Source organism: Platalea leucorodia (assembly GCF_965183815.1).
Source record: "Platalea leucorodia genome assembly, chromosome: W".
In the NCBI taxonomy this organism is placed as follows: Eukaryota; Metazoa; Chordata; class Aves; order Pelecaniformes; family Threskiornithidae; genus Platalea; species Platalea leucorodia.
The window spans coordinates 115,098-135,914 of record NC_138859.1 but is presented as its reverse complement, the minus strand read 5'-3'; the positions used below and the strand labels follow the sequence as shown (position 1 = coordinate 135,914).

General features: G+C 56.6%; 2 protein-coding genes across 3 annotated transcripts; both read left to right on the top strand.

Moving 5' to 3' along the window:
- Nucleotides 1–596: 596 nt before the first annotated feature.
- On the top strand, nucleotides 597–16,106 carry LOC309601691 (uncharacterized protein; the record flags this gene model as incomplete). Its single annotated transcript, XM_082334858.1, has 20 exons — nucleotides 597–1,644; nucleotides 3,702–3,763; nucleotides 5,195–5,342; nucleotides 5,832–6,088; nucleotides 6,551–6,636; nucleotides 7,381–7,485; nucleotides 8,133–8,233; nucleotides 8,582–8,699; nucleotides 8,911–8,990; nucleotides 9,898–10,015; nucleotides 10,227–10,306; nucleotides 11,215–11,332; nucleotides 11,544–11,623; nucleotides 12,531–12,648; nucleotides 12,860–12,939; nucleotides 13,848–13,965; nucleotides 14,177–14,256; nucleotides 15,164–15,281; nucleotides 15,493–15,572; nucleotides 16,078–16,106. The coding sequence occupies exons 2-20, from the start codon at nucleotides 3,707–3,709 to the stop codon at nucleotides 16,104–16,106; spliced, it is 1,971 nt and encodes a 656-aa protein (XP_082190984.1). The 5' UTR covers nucleotides 597–1,644; nucleotides 3,702–3,706.
- LOC309601572 (uncharacterized protein) lies at nucleotides 15,572–20,357 on the top strand. Of its 2 annotated transcripts, none has more exons than XM_082334659.1 (4): nucleotides 15,572–16,598; nucleotides 16,810–16,889; nucleotides 19,609–19,733; nucleotides 20,039–20,357. In XM_082334659.1, exons 1-4 carry the CDS (start codon nucleotides 16,556–16,558, stop codon nucleotides 20,073–20,075), a joined length of 285 nt encoding a protein of 94 aa, XP_082190785.1. In that variant the 5' UTR covers nucleotides 15,572–16,555; the 3' UTR covers nucleotides 20,076–20,357. The 2 variants fall into 2 exon arrangements, with proteins under 2 accessions (XP_082190785.1, XP_082190784.1); XM_082334658.1 differs by lacking the exons at nucleotides 15,572–16,598; nucleotides 16,810–16,889 and adding exons at nucleotides 18,383–18,991; nucleotides 19,276–19,356.
- Nucleotides 20,358–20,817: the final 460 nt, after the last annotated feature.

Sequence of the window (20,817 nt, the reverse complement as noted above, 5' to 3'; positions counted from 1 at the left end):
GTCCTGCTGGGGGATTCAACCGCCCCGACATCTGCTGGGGAAGCAACAGGGCAGGCCGCAGGCAACCCAGGAGGCTCCTGGAGCGCATGGAGGCCAACTTCGTAAGCCAAGTAATAGCCCTACCAGAGGGGCTGCAGTACTGGACCTGGTGGTCACCAATGTAAGTGAGCTCATCGGTGATGTCAGGACTGGCGGCAGCCTCGGCTGTAGTGATCACGCGCTGGTAGAGTTCATAGTCCGGAGAGGTAAGGGTTGGGTGAAGAGCAGAGTCAGGACCCTGAATTTTAGGAAAGCAAACTTCCAGCTCTTCAAGGAGTTAATCAACAGGACCCCCTGGGAAATGGCCCTCAGGGACGAGGGAGCAGAACAGAGCTGGCAGGTCTTCAAGGACGCTTTCCATAGGGCACAAGAGCTCTCGATCCCCAGGTGCAAGAAATCAGGCAAGGAAGGGAAGAGGCCAGCATGGCTGAGCCACAACCTGTTGGTCAAACTAAAGGACAAGAAGAGATTGCACAGGCAGTGGCAGAAGGGACTGGTATCTTGGGAAGAGTAGAGGGACGCTGCCCAGTTGTGTAAGGATGGGACCAGGAAGGCCAAGGCTTGGCTGGAGCTGAACCTGGTGAGGGATGTGAAGAATAATAAGAAGGGCTTCTACAGGTACATCAACCAGAAAAGGAAAGTTAAAGAAAGCGTACCCCCTCTGATGAGCAGAAGTGGCGAGCTGGTAACAACAGACAAGGAGAAGGCTGAGGTACTCAACAACTTCTTTGCCTCAGTCTTCACTGGCAGCCTCTCTCCTCACACCTCCCGAGTCAATGGGCCATTTGATGGAGATCGGGAGGACAGAAGTCCTCCCACTGTAAGAGAAGATCAGATTCGCGACCACCTGAGGCACCTGAACGTACATAAGTCTATGGGTCCTGACGAGATGCATCCCAGAGTCCTGAGGGAATTGGCTGATGTAGTTGCCAAGCCACTCTCCATGATATTTGAAAGGTCCTGGCAGTCAGGTGAAGTCCCTGGGGACTGGAAAAAGGGAAATATTGCACCCATTTTTAAAAAGGGTAAAAAGGAGGACCTTGGGAAGTACCAGCCTGTCAGCCTCACCCCTGTGCCTGGGAAGATCATGGAACAGATACTCCTAGAAGCTATGCTAAGGCACGTGGAGGACAGGGAGGTGATTAGAGACAGCCAGCATGGCTTCACCAAGGGCAAGTCCTGCCTGACCAACCTAGTGGCCTTCTGTGATGGAGTGACTACGTCAGTGGATGAGGGAAGAGCTGCGGATGTCATCTGTCTGGACTTCTGTAAGGCCTTTGACACGATCCCCCACAATATCCTTCTCTCTAAATTGGAAGGATACGGATTTGATGGGTGGACTGTTCGGTGGATAGCAAACTGGCTGGATGGTCGCATCCAGAGAGCAGTGGCCAATGGCTCGATGTCCAGATGGAGATCAGTGAAGAGTGGTGTCCCTCAGGGGTCCGTACAGATGCCAGTGCTGTTCAATATCTTCATCAATGACACAGACAGCGGGATCAAGTGCACCCTCAGCAAGTTTGCAGATGACACCAAGCTGAGGGGTGCAGCAGACACGCCTGAGGGACGGGACGGCATCCAGAGGGACCCGGACAGGCTGGAGAGGTGGGCCCGTGTGAACCTCATGGGGCTCAACAAGGCCAAGTGCAGGGTCCTGCACCTGGCTTGGGGCAACCCCCGGTATCAGCACAGGCTGGGGGATGGAGGGATGGAGAGCAGCCCTGCCGAGAAGGACTTGGGGGTACTGGGGGATGAAAAGCTGGCCACGAGCTGGCAATGTGCTCTCGCAGCCCAGAAAGCCAAGCGTCTCCTGGGCTGCATCCCCCGCAGCGTGGGCAGCGGGGCGAGGGAGGGGATTCTGCCCCTCTGCCCCGCTCTGGGGAGACCCCCTGGAGCCCTGCGTCCAGCTCGGGGGTCCTCAGCACGGGAAGGACATGGAGCTGTGGGAGCGGGGCCAGGGGAGGGCACAAAGATGATCAGAGGCTGGAGCACCTCTGCTGTGACGACAGGCTGAGAGCTGGGGGTGTTCAGCCTGGAGAAGAGAAGGCTGCAGGGAGACCTTGTTGCAGCCTTTCAATACTTAAAGGGAGCTTGTAAGAAAGGTGGGGACAGACTTTTTAGCAGGGCCTGTAGCGATAGGACAAGGGGTGATGGTTTTAAAGTAAAAGAGGGGAGATTCAGACTAGATATAAGGAAGAAATTTTTTACAATGAGGGTAGTGAAACACTGGCACAGGTTGCCCAGAGAGGTGGGAGATGCCCCATCCCAGGAAATAGTCAAGGCCAGGCTGGACGGGGCTCTGAGCAACCTGATCTGGTTGGAGATGTCCCTGCCCATTGCAGGGAGGTTGGACTGGGTGGCCTTTAGAGATCCCTTCCATCCCAAAGCGTTCTGTGATTCTGTGGAGCACAGGCCTGGAGACTTCCGACAGTCCTCCCAACACAACCTTCATCATGAAATGCAAACAGGCTGAAACCCCAGCCTACACCAACCCTCCTCTTCCTAGGGCCTGCTGGGTCCCCCATGGCGTGGGTGTGGGGGGCAGCACAGGGGCTGAGGGGGTGCTGGGGGGCTGCTGCTGCCCAGGGGTGCCCCGCGGGGGTGGCCGTGGCGGAGAGGCAGAATTGCCCTCTCCGAGGCAGTGGGGATCCCGACCAGTGGTCCCCTACAGCTCGGGGGTGACGGCGGTTGCCTGGACTGCTGGGTCCGGGGCCTGACTCTGCCCTGTGCCTGTGACGTGTCTCTGACACCGCCTGAGGTCACACTGGGATATCTGACATCACAGTGACAGCTGCCCCTAACCCACCTGCCCCTGGCCCTCCCTGTGCTTTCCTGAAGGGCAGCAGAGGAGGAGCAGGAGGAGAGCAGGGAAGGCGGCGTTTCCTAATGGGAAGCACAGCCAAAAGGATGAAGTTTCCCTTCATCAAGCTCCCAGCGCTGAGAGTGCTCAGCCTGGATGGTAAGGCCTTCAGGAGCGCCTCCAGCCCCGTTACTGCACAGGATACCAGCTTCCAAGATTGTGGGCTGCCTCGGGGACCCCAGCTGGTCCCAGCCAAGGAGACTCTAGGGATGCCAGAGCCCCCGAGGAGCACAGCACTGCCCTCCTGGTGGGAGAAGTCCATGGTGGCATTTCTCCAGGGAGAGGGTCTGCCCTGGAGATTGGCTTATGAAGGGGAAGGGAAGGGGAAGGGAAAGGCGAAGGGGAAAGGAAAGGGGAAGGGGAAGAGGAAGGGGAAGGGGAAGCATGCTGTGTGAGGAAGGCTGAGGTGTTGTGCACCTCCCTCAGGTCTCTAGAGACCAGTCCAATGTGTCTGTTGGAAATTGGAGGCTTTCCTTCCAACCAGCTTGGCTTGGTTTTGACAAGTCTTTCCCCGCCCTGGAGCTGGGGGACAGCTTCCCTCTGTGGACACGAGACAGTGGGGTGCCCATGCCCAAACCCCTTCTGCTGCCCCTGGCCAAGCTGCAGCCTGCTCCCGGGCTCACACTGAGGCTGAGGGTCAGCAGTCAGCCAAGAGCTGGGCTCTGCAGCCCCGGCCGTGCACGTCCTTCTTCTGCCGTGTGTTTGATTACAGCTGCGTCCATCACCTCTGTGGCTGGGATGGTGCTGAGGGGTGGTGAGCCCGCCGGCTCAGAGCCTGACTTGTCTCACTCTTCCTCTTTAGAAGTCATGAGAATCTGGGACGGCGTGTCTGAGTACATGCTACAGCAGTTTGCGCTGAACAAGGTGGGGTTTTCCTCCTCTTCCTCCTGGTACCTGGAAGCTTGCAGCAGCCTGGGCAGTCCCCTTGCCCTAAAGTGGGGGCTCCTTGGCAGTCTTCTGTGGTCCTCTCAGAGGACTCGGGAGCTGGCTTCTCTTGGCCTGCCATCATCAGCGTAGCACTTGGGCGAGGCAGGGCCTTCTGCAGTGCCAGCTTTCCATAGAGCTCCTTGCTTGCATTTGGTGGCCTTGGCTACTAGAGGAGGCCTGGAGAAGAGCTGTCCTGGCTCAATCGAAACACCTGGGATCCCATTCCCAGCAGCTTGGGGAAAGAGTAGGCACCAGCATCCCAACCACTGCTTGTGCCAGGATTTTGTGTCCTTCTGGGAGAAGGCTCATTAGAGCAGGCGGCCTCCTTGCTGCTCCAGCAGAGTCACTCTCTCCCCCTCGCCATGGTCAATCGGGGCGGGGCAGGCAGGGTGCTCGCTCTGCCGTTCCCCCTGGTGCTGCAGCTCCTAGCCATGAACTTCATGAGGTCTCTGCCAGCCCATTTCTCCAGCCTGTCAAGGTCCCTTGGGATGGCAGCATGACCCTGGCATTATCAGCCACTCCTCCCAGTTTGGGGTCATCAGCAAATGTGCCGATGGTGCACTCCGTCCCATCATCATTAATGAAGATGTTAATGAAAATGTTAAACAGGATTGGACCCACGTCCAACTCTGCACATCCAGAATTGACTCCTGGGGTGCTCCGTTGGTTCCCCGCCTCCAACTAGACTTTGTGCCACTTATCTCCACACTCTGGGCACGGCCATTTCCACAGTTTTCAATCCACCTCACTGTCTGCTCTTCCAGACCATACTTCATCGGCTTTTCTGTAAGGACCTCCTGGGAGAGAATGTCAAAATCCTTAATGAAGTATAGGTAGACAATAGCCACTGCTCTCCCCTCATCTCCCAAGCCAGCCATGTCAGCGTAGGTTATCAGGTTGGTCCAGCATGACATCCCCTTGGTGGAGCCGTGCTGACAGCTCCTGATGGCTTTCTGGTCCTTCATGTGCCTGGAAATGGTTTCCATGATCAGCTGGCATGCAGCCCCACCATGAAGTGCGAGCGTCCATCCCCTCCTGGGAAAGCAGAGGAAATGCCCCAGAAGGGCACAAAGGTGTGACAGAGCTGCTCCTTCGACACTGGATGCCAAGAAGGGAATTTGGCTCTAGTAGACGACAGGCTTTGAGCCTTTCTGGCCACTTGTAGCCCTCACTGCTGGAGGGCAGAGCCCCAGGTGACAGCCTGGGACCCTTCTCGGGGCTCACTCAATTGCCCAACACCCCTTGAACCTGGCGTAGCTACGAGATATTTGTTTGACTTTTACCTTCGCGTATCTTAGAAGGTGAGTCCTCCATCCATTTGTGCATCTAAACCCCTTCTTCTGCTCCTCTGCTCTCTGCTGGTTTCAGGGTGTCGCCATAGATGTGCTCGGCGTTTTCTATGTGCTGAGAAAGTACAGCAGTGAAGTGAACAGGGATGTGATCGCACCCAAGTTTCATCTGTCCGAGAGAGTGGCACAGGCTCAGGGGATCAGCCATGCCAACAGAGACATTCCTGGTAAGGCGGCAGCATGAAGCCTTGGCTTTCTCTTGCGGCAGCGTTGGGGCTGTGAGCCAGAGAACATCTTCACCTTGTCCAAACGCAAGACCTGTGTCACATCTGTGTCACTGAAAGCCAAGACGTCCTCCGAGCAGTCATGAGGGCCCAGGGTGGGATGGCCAGGCTGACCCTCAAGGCTGTTATGCAGTCTTTGATGGCCTAAGCGTGGCACAGCTGCAGGAGCTGGCACCCTCCACGTGGCCATGGGAGCTGGACCCATCTCCCTGCAGAGGGCTCCTACCCGACGGCCACGCTTCTTTTGTCCTGCTTCTGCTTGGAAGAAACCCTTGCTTTCTACCTGACACCAGTTTGCGGAGGGCTTTGAATTTAGGCCAGGGCATTGGACAAGACATGTCTGTAGCACAGGACTGCCAGTGGGGTGGGCAGCTTCTTCAGCCTGCGGAGCTGCTGCCTACCTGACCTTGCTCCTCTTTTGCTGTTTTCCAGATGACCTCAAAATCGTCCCCCTGGACTATTCTCAGCTGTCCCTGAAGACGACCCTTCCAGAGAAGCTAGTGAAGGAATGCGTGAATGACATTGTGGTGCTCTTCAGCTGGGGTGCAGGGCTCGGACAGGATTATGACCTTGTTTTCAAGGGCATCGGTTTCCTTATGAGCCGAAACAGGATCCTCAAAATGAGATACTACGAAGACTTTCTTCTCGCCATCGATGGCACTGGAATTCTGTTAAACTGTCTGCTGTCTGTAAGTTTAACATTTTTCCAGTGCTCCTTGGCAGTCTTCTGAGGTCCTCGGGTGAGGACCTCACTCGGGTGCTGGCTTCTCTTGGCCTGCCACGATCAGCGTACTACTTAGGCAAGACTGGGCCTTCTGGAACGTAAGCTTTCCGTAGAGCTCCTTGCTTGCCTTCGGTGGTCTTAGCTACAGAGGAGGTGCGGAGAAGAGCTGTCTTGGCTCAAGCCAAGATCTGTAGCCGGGGATCGCACTCCCAGCAGCTTGGGGAAAGGGTGCAAGACCAGGGCAAGTCTTGTAGCACAACTGTGCAGCTCCTCTTCACGCTAAGGGAGGGCTGCTGGTGGTGAAAGACATGCATAGCAGAGAGTTTCCTTGCGGCAACTATGCTGAGTGGTGGGAAAGCTTGCTGCCTTTGTGAAGGAGGAGCTCCTTTCCTTGGCCTCACCTGCCACGTCTCTGTGCTTTCTGCAGAACCCATGGACAAAGATTAACGTGGTATCAGGCAACGAACCTGCTGCTTTCCACGTGTGTCCTGGAGGGATCCGCGTGCTGCCCACGTGAGTACATTTGCTTGGCTTCTCAGCTCCTGCTCAGTAGGGCTGTGTTGCCAGACCTTGCCTACTCCTGAGGTTATTCAAGAATGCCTCCTTAAAGGAAAAGTTCCGGCTACCTCCATGCATGTTCCTTCTTATTCCTGACTCTGACTGTCCTCACCTGGGTTAATGTGGAAGAGGGATTGTGCTTTACCCTCCCGACATGGTTATAGACCCAGATGGGATGATGGCAAAAAGAATTTCAAAAAACAGCTCCTCAGTTTTCCTGTGTTGACTTGTACCCAAGAAGCCTCTCTTCAAGGTTGGTCAAAGACCTGACCTGTACAAGTCCTGCTGGGGACATTTGCCCGTCTTTCCTGAGACTCCAGTACATGAAAAGTCTCCGGAATGACTTCTCCTTGGAGCGAGGGGGAGGAGAGGAGGGACTCGCTGGCCCAAAGGGAGGCTGTGGGGCTCTGCAGAGCTCCACGCTGGGACAAGCCCTGCTGAGGAGATCCACCGATGAGGCGTGGGACAGAGCTGGCTCTGTACAAATCTAGAGCATGCATCAGGGAGGGACTGCTAGGGAGCCGCGGGGCTCTTGGCTGTGTCACACAGTTACCTGCCGGAGTCCTCCAAGGTGGTGAACAGCCTGGATGTGCTGGTTCAGAAAACTAGAGACCTTGCAGTGACTGCCGGCCACCTCTGTCACTGGATGCCAAGGGAAGGTGGAGCCCTTTCTTCCAGCTTGTGTCTGCTTCTTTCCAGGTTTGAGATTAAGCCACCCCCTGGAAGAACAGCCAAAGACTCTTCCCCCGCAGAGGGATCCAGGGAGGAAGAAGACTGTCCTACTCCTAAGCTGGGACTGAGCAGGTCTGCACCTCCACTTGTCTGGGTGGTCACAAATCGCTCTTCTGGAGAGGTGTCTGCTTTCACAGTTGCAGGGAGCCCTCCTGACAAACGTCTCCATCATCAAAATGGCCTCAAGTTGCACCAGGGGAGGTTTAGGTTGGATATTAGGAAAAACTTCTTCACCGAAAGGGTTATCAAGCACGGAACAGGCTGCCCAGGGAAGTGGTGGAGTTCCCATCCCTGGAGGGATTTAACAGACGGGTAGATGTGGTGCTTGGGGACACAGTTTAGTGGTGGGCTTGGCAGTGCTGGGTTAACGGTTGGACTTGATGATCTTAAAGGTCTTTTCCAACCTAAACAATTCTATGATTCTGTGATAAAAGAGGTGTTCACCAGGCAAATTGACAGAGGCCAAGGAGGCAAAAGGGGAACAAGACAGTACAAAGAGGCCTGTGCACAAGTGAGGCTCTTGGGGAAGAGGATGAGGGCAATGGGATGGTCTTGTACTCGTCGGAGCAAGAGACTTCCGTTGGGCACGCTGTCTGTATTGGTGCTGAAAGGCAATTAGCGCATCTCACGGGCTGGCATGTTCTGGCTGGACCGCAGGTTCACAGCAGGGTTTTGTGAGACACTGCTGTCAGCATCATGCCTGTTCACCTTCTTTCCAGTGAAGGGTTTAACCAGCTGTTATCCAGTCTGAGGGCAGCATTCCAGTCTGAACAACAGCGAGACTTGAGAGAAGACATGGCTAAGAAACAAGCGAAAGAAGGTAAAGCAATGGACGAATCCTGACACAGGCTTGCAGATTTCCTTACCACCAGGGGATGGAAGCCAAGGCTACACAATGCATGCCCACTGGACCCAATTGCAGTTGATCTGCTGAATGACACCTCCCCACTCCATCCCGTTATATCCCTAGTATATCTTGCCAAGCGCTCTTTCACTTGAGCCCCGTCAGAGAAGACCTAAGGCCTCTTGGGAAACGTGACCCCAAGGCCATCAGGATTACTGCCATAGACAGTTTCCAACAGGACTGAGCAGCTCTGCCTGTGCTTCTTGTCTGAGCTGCCACAAAGACGCCATTGTTCTGAGCCGGTTTCTCGTGTCTCACCTGCAGGGAGTCCTCCTGAGGAGAGGCTCCTTCGTCGAAGGAAGCTTTCCCCCGTGACGTTACCTGCATGGGAAAGAAAGGATGGCAAGGGAGGGCAAGCCTTGGGAGCCAAGCCCCCAGAAAGGTGAGAGGCTTGGAGAAACACAGCGGGGCAGGGGTGTGCCCTTGTCCTTGGGGAGTGAGATGTTTATGATGGGCACGTTGCTGGCATCAGCTCTGGAAGGCTCTCTGGACGTGTCCCCGGGGTGGGCATTTTCTTGCTGGAGGACAAGTGTTTGGTGGGGTTTTGTGAGACTCTCGTGCCGGCTTCATGTTTGTCATCTTCTGGTTTCCAGGTCTGAGGTTGCCCAAGCACCATCTGCCACTGCGGGGTCTCTCCAGTCACTGCAGCAGCGACACGTGGATGACGCCACAGGTAATGGATGGGTCCGGACAGAGGCTTGCAGGTTTCCCCTGTGCCCTTAGTGCCAGGGAAAGAAAGCCTTTCTACGAGGTGATGCGTGCGCCAGAAGAACGCCCGTCTTGTGGCTGCCTTTGCCCCACACAGTCAGCCTTCAGGGGCTCGCTGTGGAAGAAGACCCGTGGACAGCGCGACGCTCCAGGTTGGGGTTGGTCTGCTGAAGACGCATCCCCACTGCGCGGCGTTCCCTGGTGGATCTTGCCAAGGGTTTTTTGGTTGAGGAGTGTGTTTGTGCTGGAGGGAGACAAAAAGGACTCCGGTCCACCCCCATGCTGAACAGCAACTTCTGCTGTAAGCGGAAGGAAAAGGAGCGTTGGTGTATGCTGGGGTTTCAACCTGTTTCCATTTCATGAGGAAGGTTGCGTTGGGAAGATTGTCAAAAGCCTCCAAGCGTGTGCTCCAACACCACGGCAGCTTGGGAGCTGGTAGCTCGATCCCTTCTTTTGGAATTGCTCACAGACTCCTCAGAAACAGCGTCTTTGGGCTGACGGTGGCCACAGGAGCAAGCGTGCCTACGAGAGCAGTGCAGGCAGCCCGGGATCTCTTCCCCTTGGGTGAAGTTGTTTGCCCCAGAGAGGCGCTCTGAGGTCTCCAGCCTTTCCTGGCAAGCCCCGCTTTTCAGAAGGTGTCCTAGGGAAAAAGAATACTAGACAAGGAATGCCACAGGGGTGAAAGTTGCACTCTGGACCTGCGGAGTTGGATGCGACAGAGGGTTCACAGCCGCCTAAGTCCTCCTGGGAAACGAGACTCCAAGGGAACCCGGAGTGCTGCCACAGGACTGAGCAGCTCTGCCTGTGCTTCTTGTCTGAGCTGCCACAAAGACGCCGTTGTTCTGAGCCGGTTTCTCGTGTCTCACCTGCAGGGAGTCCTCCTGAGGAGAGCCTCCTTCGTCGAAGGAAGCTTTGCCCCGTGACGTTACCTGCACGGGAAAGAAAGGATGGCAAGGGAGGGCAAGCCTTGGGAGCCAAGCCCCCAGAAAGGTGAGAGGCTTGGAGAAACACAGCGGGGCAGGGGTGTGCCCTTGTCCTTGGGGAGTGAGATGTTTATGATGGGCACGTTGCCGGCATCAGCTCTGGAAGGCTCTCTGGACGTGTCCCCGGGGTGGGCGTTTTCTTGCTGGAGGACAAGTGTTTGGTGGGGTTTTGTGAGACTCTCGTGCCGGCTTCATGTTTGTCATCTTCTGGTTTCCAGGTCTGAGGTTGCCCAAGCACCATCTGCCACTGCGGGGTCTCTCCAGTCACTGCAGCAGCGACACGTGGATGACGCCACAGGTAAATGGATGGGTCCTGACAGAGGCTTGCAGGTTTCCCCTGTGCCCTTAGTGCCAGGGAAAGAAAGCCTTTCTACGAGGTGATGCGTGCGCCAGAAGAACGCCCGTCTTGTGGCTGCCTTTGCCCCACACAGTCAGTCTTCAGGGGCTCGCTGTGGAAGAAGACCCGTGGACAGCGCGACGCTCCAGGTTGGGGTTGGTCTGCTGAAGACGCATCCCCACTGCGCGGCGTTCCCTGGTGGATCTTGCCAAGGGTTTTTTGGTTGAGGAGTGTGTTTGTGCTGGAGGGAGACAAAAAGGACTCCGGTCCACCCCCATGCTGAACAGCAACTTCTGCTGTAAGCGGAAGGAAAAGGAGCGTTGGTGTATGCTGGGGTTTCAACCTGTTTCCATTTCATGAGGAAGGTTGCGTTGGGAAGATTGTCAAAAGCCTCCAAGCGTGTGCTCCAACACCACGGCAGCTTGGGAGCTGGTAGCTCGATCCCTTCTTTTGGAATTGCTCACAGACTCCTCAGAAACAGCGTCTTTGGGCTGACGGTGGCCACAGGAGCAAGCGTGCCTACGAGAGCAGTGCAGGCAGCCCGGGATCTCTTCCCCTTGGGTGAAGTTGTTTGCCCCAGAGAGGCGCTCTGAGGTCTCCAGCCTTTCCTGGCAAGCCCCGCTTTTCAGAAGGTGTCCTAGGGAAAAAGAATACTAGACAAGGAATGCCACAGGGGTGAAAGTTGCACTCTGGACCTGCGGAGTTGGATGCGACAGAGGGTTCACAGCCGCCTAAGTCCTCCTGGGAAACGAGACTCCAAGGGAACCCGGAGTGCTGCCACAGGACTGAGCAGCTCTGCCTGTGCTTCTTGTCTGAGCTGCCACAAAGACGCCGTTGTTCTGAGCCGGTTTCTCGTGTCTCACCTACAGGGAGTCCTCCTGAGGAGAGCCTCCTTCGTCGAAGGAAGCTTTGCCCCGTGACGTTACCTGCACGGGAAAGAAAGGATGGCAAGGGAGGGCAAGCCTTGGGAGCCAAGCCCCCAGAAAGGTGAGAGGCTTGGAGAAACACAGCGGGGCAGGGGTGTGCCCTTGTCCTTGGGGAGTGAGATGTTTATGATGGGCACGTTGCCGGCATCAGCTCTGGAAGGCTCTCTGGACGTGTCCCCGGGGTGGGCGTTTTCTTGCTGGAGGACAAGTGTTTGGTGGGGTTTTGTGAGACTCTCGTGCCAGCTTCATGTTTGTCATCTTCTGGTTTCCAGGTCTGAGGTTGCCCAAGCACCATCTGCCACTGCGGGGTCTCTCCAGTCACTGCAGCAGCGACACGTGGATGAAGCCACAGGTAATGGATGGGTCCGGACAGAGGCTTGCAGGTTTCCCCTGTGCCCTTAGTGCCAGGGAAAGAAAGCCTTTCTACGAGGTGATGCGTGCGCCAGAAGAACGCCCGTCTTGTGGCTGCCTTTGCCCCACACAGTCAGCCTTCAGGGGCTCGCTGTGGAAGAAGACCCGTGGACAGCGCGACGCTCCAGGTTGGGGTTGGTCTGCTGAAGACGCATCCCCACTGCGCGGCGTTCCCTGGTGGATCTTGCCAAGGGTTTTTTGGTTGAGGAGTGTGTTTGTGCTGGAGGGAGACAAAAAGGACTCCGGTCCACCCCCATGCTGAACAGCAACTTCTGCTGTAAGCGGAAGGAAAAGGAGCGTTGGTGTATGCTGGGGTTTCAACCTGTTTCCATTTCATGAGGAAGGTTGCGTTGGGAAGATTGTCAAAAGCCTCCAAGCGTGTGCTCCAACACCACGGCAGCTTGGGAGCTGGTAGCTCGATCCCTTCTTTTGGAATTGCTCACAGACTCCTCAGAAACAGCGTCTTTGGGCTGACGGTGGCCACAGGAGCAAGCGTGCCTACGAGAGCAGTGCAGGCAGCCCGGGATCTCTTCCCCTTGGGTGAAGTTGTTTGCCCCAGAGAGGCGCTCTGAGGTCTCCAGCCTTTCCTGGCAAGCCCCGCTTTTCAGAAGGTGTCCTAGGGAAAAAGAATACTAGACAAGGAATGCCACAGGGGTGAAAGTTGCACTCTGGACCTGCGGAGTTGGATGCGACAGAGGGTTCACAGCCGCCTAAGTCCTCCTGGGAAACGAGACTCCAAGGGAACCCGGAGTGCTGCCACAGGACTGAGCAGCTCTGCCTGTGCTTCTTGTCTGAGCTGCCACAAAGACGCCGTTGTTCTGAGCCGGTTTCTCGTGTCTCACCTGCAGGGAGTCCTCCTGAGGAGAGCCTCCTTCGTCGAAGGAAGCTTTGCCCCGTGACGTTACCTGCACGGGAAAGAAAGGATGGCAAGGGAGGGCAAGCCTTGGGAGCCAAGCCCCCAGAAAGGTGAGAGGCTTGGAGAAACACAGCGGGGCAGGGGTGTGCCCTTGTCCTTGGGGAGTGAGATGTTTATGATGGGCACGTTGCCGGCATCAGCTCTGGAAGGCTCTCTGGACGTGTCCCCGGGGTGGGCGTTTTCTTGCTGGAGGACAAGTGTTTGGTGGGGTTTTGTGAGACTCTCGTGCCGGCTTCATGTTTGTCATCTTCTGGTTTCCAGGTCTGAGGTTGCCCAAGCACCATCTGCCACTGCGGGGTCTCTCCAGTCACTGCAGCAGCGACACGTGGATGACGCCACAGGTAAATGGATGGGTCCTGACAGAGGCTTGCAGGTTTCCCCTGTGCCCTTAGTGCCAGGGAAAGAAAGCCTTTCTACGAGGTGATGCGTGCGCCAGAAGAACGCCCGTCTTGTGGCTGCCTTTGCCCCACACAGTCAGTCTTCAGGGGCTCGCTGTGGAAGAAGACCCGTGGACAGCGCGACGCTCCAGGTTGGGGTTGGTCTGCTGAAGACGCATCCCCACTGCGCGGCGTTCCCTGGTGGATCTTGCCAAGGGTTTTTTGGTTGAGGAGTGTGTTTGTGCTGGAGGGAGACAAAAAGGACTCCGGTCCACCCCCATGCTGAACAGCAACTTCTGCTGTAAGCGGAAGGAAAAGGAGCGTTGGTGTATGCTGGGGTTTCAACCTGTTTCCATTTCATGAGGAAGGTTGCGTTGGGAAGATTGTCAAAAGCCTCCAAGCGTGTGCTCCAACACCACGGCAGCTTGGGAGCTGGTAGCTCGATCCCTTCTTTTGGAATTGCTCACAGACTCCTCAGAAACAGCGTCTTTGGGCTGACGGTGGCCACAGGAGCAAGCGTGCCTACGAGAGCAGTGCAGGCAGCCCGGGATCTCTTCCCCTTGGGTGAAGTTGTTTGCCCCAGAGAGGCGCTCTGAGGTCTCCAGCCTTTCCTGGCAAGCCCCGCTTTTCAGAAGGTGTCCTAGGGAAAAAGAATACTAGACAAGGAATGCCACAGGGGTGAAAGTTGCACTCTGGACCTGCGGAGTTGGATGCGACAGAGGGTTCACAGCCGCCTAAGTCCTCCTGGGAAACGAGACTCCAAGGGAACCCGGAGTGCTGCCACAGGACTGAGCAGCTCTGCCTGTGCTTCTTGTCTGAGCTGCCACAAAGACGCCGTTGTTCTGAGCCGGTTTCTCGTGTCTCACCTACAGGGAGTCCTCCTGAGGAGAGCCTCCTTCGTCGAAGGAAGCTTTGCCCCGTGACGTTACCTGCACGGGAAAGAAAGGATGGCAAGGGAGGGCAAGCCTTGGGAGCCAAGCCCCCAGAAAGGTGAGAGGCTTGGAGAAACACAGCGGGGCAGGGGTGTGCCCTTGTCCTTGGGGAGTGAGATGTTTATGATGGGCACGTTGCCGGCATCAGCTCTGGAAGGCTCTCTGGACGTGTCCCCGGGGTGGGCGTTTTCTTGCTGGAGGACAAGTGTTTGGTGGGGTTTTGTGAGACTCTCGTGCCAGCTTCATGTTTGTCATCTTCTGGTTTCCAGGTCTGAGGTTGCCCAAGCACCATCTGCCACTGCGGGGTCTCTCCAGTCACTGCAGCAGCGACACGTGGATGAAGCCACAGGTAATGGATGGGTCCGGACAGAGGCTTGCAGGTTTCCCCTGTGCCCTTAGTGCCAGGGAAAGAAAGCCTTTCTACGAGGTGATGCGTGCGCCAGAAGAACGCCCGTCTTGTGGCTGCCTTTGCCCCACACAGTCAGCCTTCAGGGGCTCGCTGTGGAAGAAGACCCGTGGACAGCGCGACGCTCCAGGTTGGGGTTGGTCTGCTGAAGACGCATCCCCACTGCGCGGCGTTCCCTGGTGGATCTTGCCAAGGGTTTTTTGGTTGAGGAGTGTGTTTGTGCTGGAGGGAGACAAAAAGGACTCCGGTCCACCCCCATGCTGAACAGCAACTTCTGCTGTAAGCGGAAGGAAAAGGAGCGTTGGTGTATGCTGGGGTTTCAACCTGTTTCCATTTCATGAGGAAGGTTGCGTTGGGAAGATTGTCAAAAGCCTCCAAGCGTGTGCTCCAACACCACGGCAGCTTGGGAGCTGGTAGCTCGATCCCTTCTTTTGGAATTGCTCACAGACTCCTCAGAAACAGCGTCTTTGGGCTGACGGTGGCCACAGGAGCAAGCGTGCCTACGAGAGCAGTGCAGGCAGCCCGGGATCTCTTCCCCTTGGGTGAAGTTGTTTGCCCCAGAGAGGCGCTCTGAGGTCTCCAGCCTTTCCTGGCAAGCCCCGCTTTTCAGAAGGTGTCCTAGGGAAAAAGAATACTAGACAAGGAATGCCACAGGGGTGAAAGTTGCACTCTGGACCTGCGGAGTTGGATGCGACAGAGGGTTCACAGCCGCCTAAGTCCTCCTGGGAAACGAGACTCCAAGGGAACCCGGAGTGCTGCCACAGGACTGAGCAGCTCTGCCTGTGCTTCTTGTCTGAGCTGCCACAAAGACGCCGTTGTTCTGAGCCGGTTTCTCGTGTCTCACCTGCAGGGAGTCCTCCTGAGGAGAGCCTCCTTCGTCGAAGGAAGCTTTCCCCCGTGACGTTACCTGCACGGGAAAGAAAGGATGGCAAGGGAGGGCAAGCCTTGGGAGCCAAGCCCCCAGAAAGGTGAGAGGCTTGGAGAAACACAGAGGGGCAGGGGTGTGCCCTTGTCCTTGGGGAGTGAGATGTTTATGATGGGCACGTTGCCGGCATCAGCTCTGGAAGGCTCTCTGGACGTGTCCCCGGGGTGGGCGTTTTCTTGCTGGAGGACAAGTGTTTGGTGGGGTTTTGTGAGACTCTCGTGCCGGCTTCATGTTTGTCATCTTCTGGTTTCCAGGTCTGAGGTTGCCCAAGCACCATCTGCCACTGCGGGGTCTCTCCAGTCACTGCAGCAGCGACACGTGGATGACGCCACAGGTAAATGGATGGGTCCTGACAGAGGCTTGCAGGTTTCCCCTGTGCCCTTAGTGCCAGGGAAAGAAAGCCTTTCTACGAGGTGATGCGTGCGCCAGAAGAACGCCCGTCTTGTGGCTGCCTTTGCCCCACACAGTCAGTCTTCAGGGGCTCGCTGTGGAAGAAGACCCGTGGACAGCGCGACGCTCCAGGTTGGGGTTGGTCTGCTGAAGACGCATCCCCACTGCGCGGCGTTCCCTGGTGGATCTTGCCAAGGGTTTTTTGGTTGAGGAGTGTGTTTGTGCTGGAGGGAGACAAAAAGGACTCCGGTCCACCCCCATGCTGAACAGCAACTTCTGCTGTAAGCGGAAGGAAAAGGAGCGTTGGTGTATGCTGGGGTTTCAACCTGTTTCCATTTCATGAGGAAGGTTGCGTTGGGAAGATTGTCAAAAGCCTCCAAGCGTGTGCTCCAACACCACGGCAGCTTGGGAGCTGGTAGCTCGATCCCTTCTTTTGGAATTGCTCACAGACTCCTCAGAAACAGCGTCTTTGGGCTGACGGTGGCCACAGGAGCAAGCGTGCCTACGAGAGCAGTGCAGGCAGCCCGGGATCTCTTCCCCTTGGGTGAAGTTGTTTGCCCCAGAGAGGCGCTCTGAGGTCTCCAGCCTTTCCTGGCAAGCCCCGCTTTTCAGAAGGTGTCCTAGGGAAAAAGAATACTAGACAAGGAATGCCACAGGGGTGAAAGTTGCACTCTGGACCTGCGGAGTTGGATGCGACAGAGGGTTCACAGCCGCCTAAGTCCTCCTGGGAAACGAGACTCCAAGGGAACCCGGAGTGCTGCCACAGGACTGAGCAGCTCTGCCTGTGCTTCTTGTCTGAGCTGCCACAAAGACGCCGTTGTTCTGAGCCGGTTTCTCGTGTCTCACCTGCAGGGAGTCCTCCTGAGGAGAGCCTCCTTCGTCGAAGGAAGCTTTGCCCCGTGACGTTACCTGCACGGGAAAGAAAGGATGGCAAGGGAGGGCAAGCCTTGGGAGCCAAGCCCCCAGAAAGGTGAGAGGCTTGGAGAAACACAGCGGGGCAGGGGTGTGCCCTTGTCCTTGGGGAGTGAGATGTTTATGATGGGCACGTTGCCGGCATCAGCTCTGGAAGGCTCTCTGGACGTGTCCCCGGGGTGGGCGTTTTCTTGCTGGAGGACAAGTGTTTGGTGGGGTTTTGTGAGACTCTCGTGCCGGCTTCATGTTTGTCATCTTCTGGTTTCCAGGTCTGAGGTTGCCCAAGCACCATCTGCCACTGCGGGGTCTCTCCAGTCACTGCAGCAGCGACACGTGGATGAAGCCACAGGTAAATGGATGGGTCCTGACAGAGGCTTGCAGGTTTCCCCTGTGCCCTTAGTGCCAGGGAAAGAAAGCCTTTCTACGAGGTGATGCGTGCGCCAGAAGAACGCCCGTCTTGTGGCTGCCTTTGCCCCACACAGTCAGCCTTCAGGGGCTCGCTGTGGAAGAAGACCCGTGGACAGCGCGACGCTCCAGGTTGGGGTTGGTCTGCTGAAGACGCATCCCCACTGCGCGGCGTTCCCTGGTGGATCTTGCCAAGGGTTTTTTGGTTGAGGAGTGTGTTTGTGCTGGAGGGAGACAAAAAGGACTCCGGTCCACCCCCATGCTGAACAGCAACTTCTGCTGTAAGCGGAAGGAAAAGGAGCGTTGGTGTATGCTGGGGTTTCAACCTGTTTCCATTTCATGAGGAAGGTTGCGTTGGGAAGATTGTCAAAAGCCTCCAAGCGTGTGCTCCAACACCACGGCAGCTTGGGAGCTGGTAGCTCGATCCCTTCTTTTGGAATTGCTCACAGACTCCTCAGAAACAGCGTCTTTGGGCTGACGGTGGCCACAGGAGCAAGCGTGCCTACGAGAGCAGTGCAGGCAGCCCGGGATCTCTTCCCCTTGGGTGAAGTTGTTTGCCCCAGAGAGGCGCTCTGAGGTCTCCAGCCTTTCCTGGCAAGCCCCGCTTTTCAGAAGGTGTCCTAGGGAAAAAGAATACTAGACAAGGAATGCCACAGGGGTGAAAGTTGCACTCTGGACCTGCGGAGTTGGATGCGACAGAGGGTTCACAGCCGCCTAAGTCCTCCTGGGAAACGAGACTCCAAGGGAACCCGGAGTGCTGCCACAGGACTGAGCAGCTCTGCCTGTGCTTCTTGTCTGAGCTGCCACAAAGACGCCGTTGTTCTGAGCCGGTTTCTCGTGTCTCACCTGCAGGGAGTCCTCCTGAGGAGAGCCTCCTTCGTCGAAGGAAGCTTTGCCCCGTGACGTTACCTGCACGGGAAAGAAAGGATGGCAAGGGAGGGCAAGCCTTGGGAGCCAAGCCCCCAGAAAGGTGAGAGGCTTGGAGAAACACAGCGGGGCAGGGGTGTGCCCTTGTCCTTGGGGAGTGAGATGTTTATGATGGGCACGTTGCCGGCATCAGCTCTGGAAGGCTCTCTGGACGTGTCCCCGGGGTGGGCGTTTTCTTGCTGGAGGACAAGTGTTTGGTGGGGTTTTGTGAGACTCTCGTGTCAGCTTCTTGGTTCCAGGACTTGAGGATCTTCTTCTCACTCCCCTTAGATGGCTGTGAACCCATCCCTGGTTTTAGGGAGGCACAATATTCTGCTGGGCAAAAGGAGATGGAGGTTTTTCTGCAGGAGATAACTTTTCTCCCTACAAGCCTGTCGTCTCCTTTCACACTGTGCCCCAGCAGCAAAGCCCGCTGCAGCCCCAAGCCCAGCACAGTGACTACCAGACAGTCCTTCAAGTCATTGTCAGCTGGGGGCTCTGCAGGAGGCAGTCATTTCAGATGATGCAAAAGGGCCCACTCCTGAGCACCCTGAGCACCCCTTCCTCCGTGTAGGAGAAGGCAAGGAGCAGGCAACACATTTCTGCTGCACAACCCCCTTCTGCTGCAGAGGCAGGTGCCCAACTCGCAAGCCTGTGCTCGCAAAGGAGATGCGAGTATATCTGCTGGAGTCCAAACTCTGCCCACTCTGTATCTTTAGTGTGCTACCGGCGATTGAGGGGAGCTCCGTGCAGGAGGGCAAGAGCAAAACAACTCATCAAGGCAGGCGGAAAACTGAAATCCCTGCTTGCAAAGGCCATCGAAGAGTGGGGCAGGTACATGATGTCGCCGCGTGTCACCACCGTGTCATAGTGAACAGTGGAGAAGTGCCGTTATGGCATTAGGAGCAGGACGCTGCAGCCAGAAGGGCTCGGGACGAGGCACAGAAAGCCCCCAGTTCCTGATATTAATGCTGTCTGCGTGTGTGTCTGTGAACCCTGCAGGAGGTATGCTACCTGTGCATGCAGCAAGAGGAACGAAATCTCCGGGCAGCCTTGCTGGAAGAGAAGGAGAAGCAAGAAAGGGCCGAGCGGGCAGAACAGCAGGCCTGGCAGGCCAGCATGGCTGCCCTGAACGCCCAGGTACTGGCAGCACCTTCAGCCAGGCAGAGGAATGGCATTTCTTCAGCCAGGCAAGGCTGGGGGTGTGGAAGCCTGCAAGGCACGGCTGTGTTGTTTCCCCAAATTGTGGGGAATGTGGGGAAGCTGAGCTAGGCTGAGCTGAGCTGATCTGGGCTGAGCTGAGCTGGGCTGATCTGGGCTGAGCTGGGTTGAGCTGAGCTGAGCTGGGCTGGGCTGTGCAGAGACATTTTCTCTGGTGGCCCCTCAAGCCAAAATGCACTCTTTTTTTCCCCCTCGCATGACAGAGGAGAGTGTGTGCTGTCTTGAAGTTAGCGGTTGACAAAACAGGGACAAAGGAGGATCTAGAAGAAAGACGAGATTACCTGGTAAGAAGTTCATAAAAAAGGAAACCAGGAGTTCCCCAGCAGGTAACTGCTGCTTCTCAGCTGTGCCACTTGGGAAGCCCAGCGAGCCCCTGGTCCAACCCCGACATCCCTGCGGGGACTTGCGGCTGTGATTCTCCTAATGCCTCCGCTAGGCCTGCAGCGTCCCTGCTGCAGCCCGCCATGGGGCTGGTGCTTTTGGGAGACAGACCCCTGCATTTGCCTGCTGCCTGAGAAGCCTCTCTTGCTTTTCAGAAATCCTACTGGCCCGCTCCGCCAGCCTACATCAGGAGAAGGGAGTATGACAGAGAGCTCCAGGAGAGACGGGAGGTGTGGGGATGGGAACCAAAGCGTGTACCAGCGAAGATCTCACTGCAGCAGTAAGTGTGCACAGTTCCTGCCACATCCTGGTACCGTTTCGTGGCAGTGAGTCGGCACTGGGTCAAGGATCCTGACCCTGAGCTGTGGGGCTGGATAGAGCACCCTCCGATTTCTCCTGGCCTGGGAATGACATTGGTCAGCCCCTGCCTCCAGGTACCTCTCTGCAGCTCCAGGCGAGTGCTTAGGGCTTGTCCTGAGCTGCGGACGCTGGGCACCGATGGGACCACGGGTGCACGGGCATGGGGCAGGGCTGGGGCAGGACGAGTCTCAGGGCACGAGAGCAATTTTGTCTCTGCTTTTGCAGCCATACATCCCTGCCGGCATTCCAGATGAGGTCTTAGAGGTGGACAGAGCCCGGCGGGAAGAGCAGGACGGGGAAGAGCAAAGCCCCTGCAGTGCTGGCAGCCAGAGCGCGTCTGGTTCCTCGGGTGCCTCTCTCCGAGCAGGGCTGGAGCTGTGCCCTCCTGTGCTGTCCCCAGCCAGCAGCAGGGGACAAGATGCACCGCCCAGACTGGGTGGGAAGCTGCCAGGAGCTGCTGTTGCCTGGAGAAGACAAGAGAACCAACGCCTCCAGGGCACTGGAGACTCCCTGCCCCAACAGCCTGGGCAGCCCCAAGGGACATGTGGCACGTCAGAGCCCAGCCATGGCTGCTCCCAGAGGGAGCGACCAGCCTGTACCTGAGATGGATTTATCTATATTAAAAAGGTGCAAAGCCCAGGTGCGATCCCAGAGTGATTTGTAGGGGCAGGGTCCTGGGACCTGCTGGTCCTGCAGGGTTGGGCAGACAGTTGTGGCTGGTTCTGTGCTGCATGGCTGCTCGTCGTTACCAGTCTCAAGCAGGACCAAGGTCTCTTATAATCATCCCCTGGCACTTGTCCCTCCAGCCCAGAGGTTCACCTTCCTCCTTCAAGAGCCTGATGCTCGCAGTTCTTCCCATCTAAATAGCGTCTGTGCAGAAACACAACAGATGACCAGCCTCTTCTGGCTCTGTCTCCTCTCTTTATTACCTGGAGGACTCAGGACGCACCACTCTTGTTTAGTGCAGGTATTATCAAAACTCAAAGCCAGCCCATTCTGGTTGC

Bases quoted from the DNA above. Each gene is read 5' to 3' on its own strand.
- LOC309601572 (XM_082334658.1), top strand. From the start codon at position 18,872: ATGCAGCAAGAGGAACGAAATCTCCGGGCAGCCTTGCTGGAAGAGAAG. The intron at 18,992-19,275 runs GTACTGGCAGCA...CTCGCATGACAG, and splicing joins TGGCTGCCCTGAACGCCCAG to AGGAGAGTGTGTGCTGTCTT. The intron at 19,734-20,038 runs GTAAGTGTGCAC...CTGCTTTTGCAG, and splicing joins GCGAAGATCTCACTGCAGCA to CCATACATCCCTGCCGGCAT.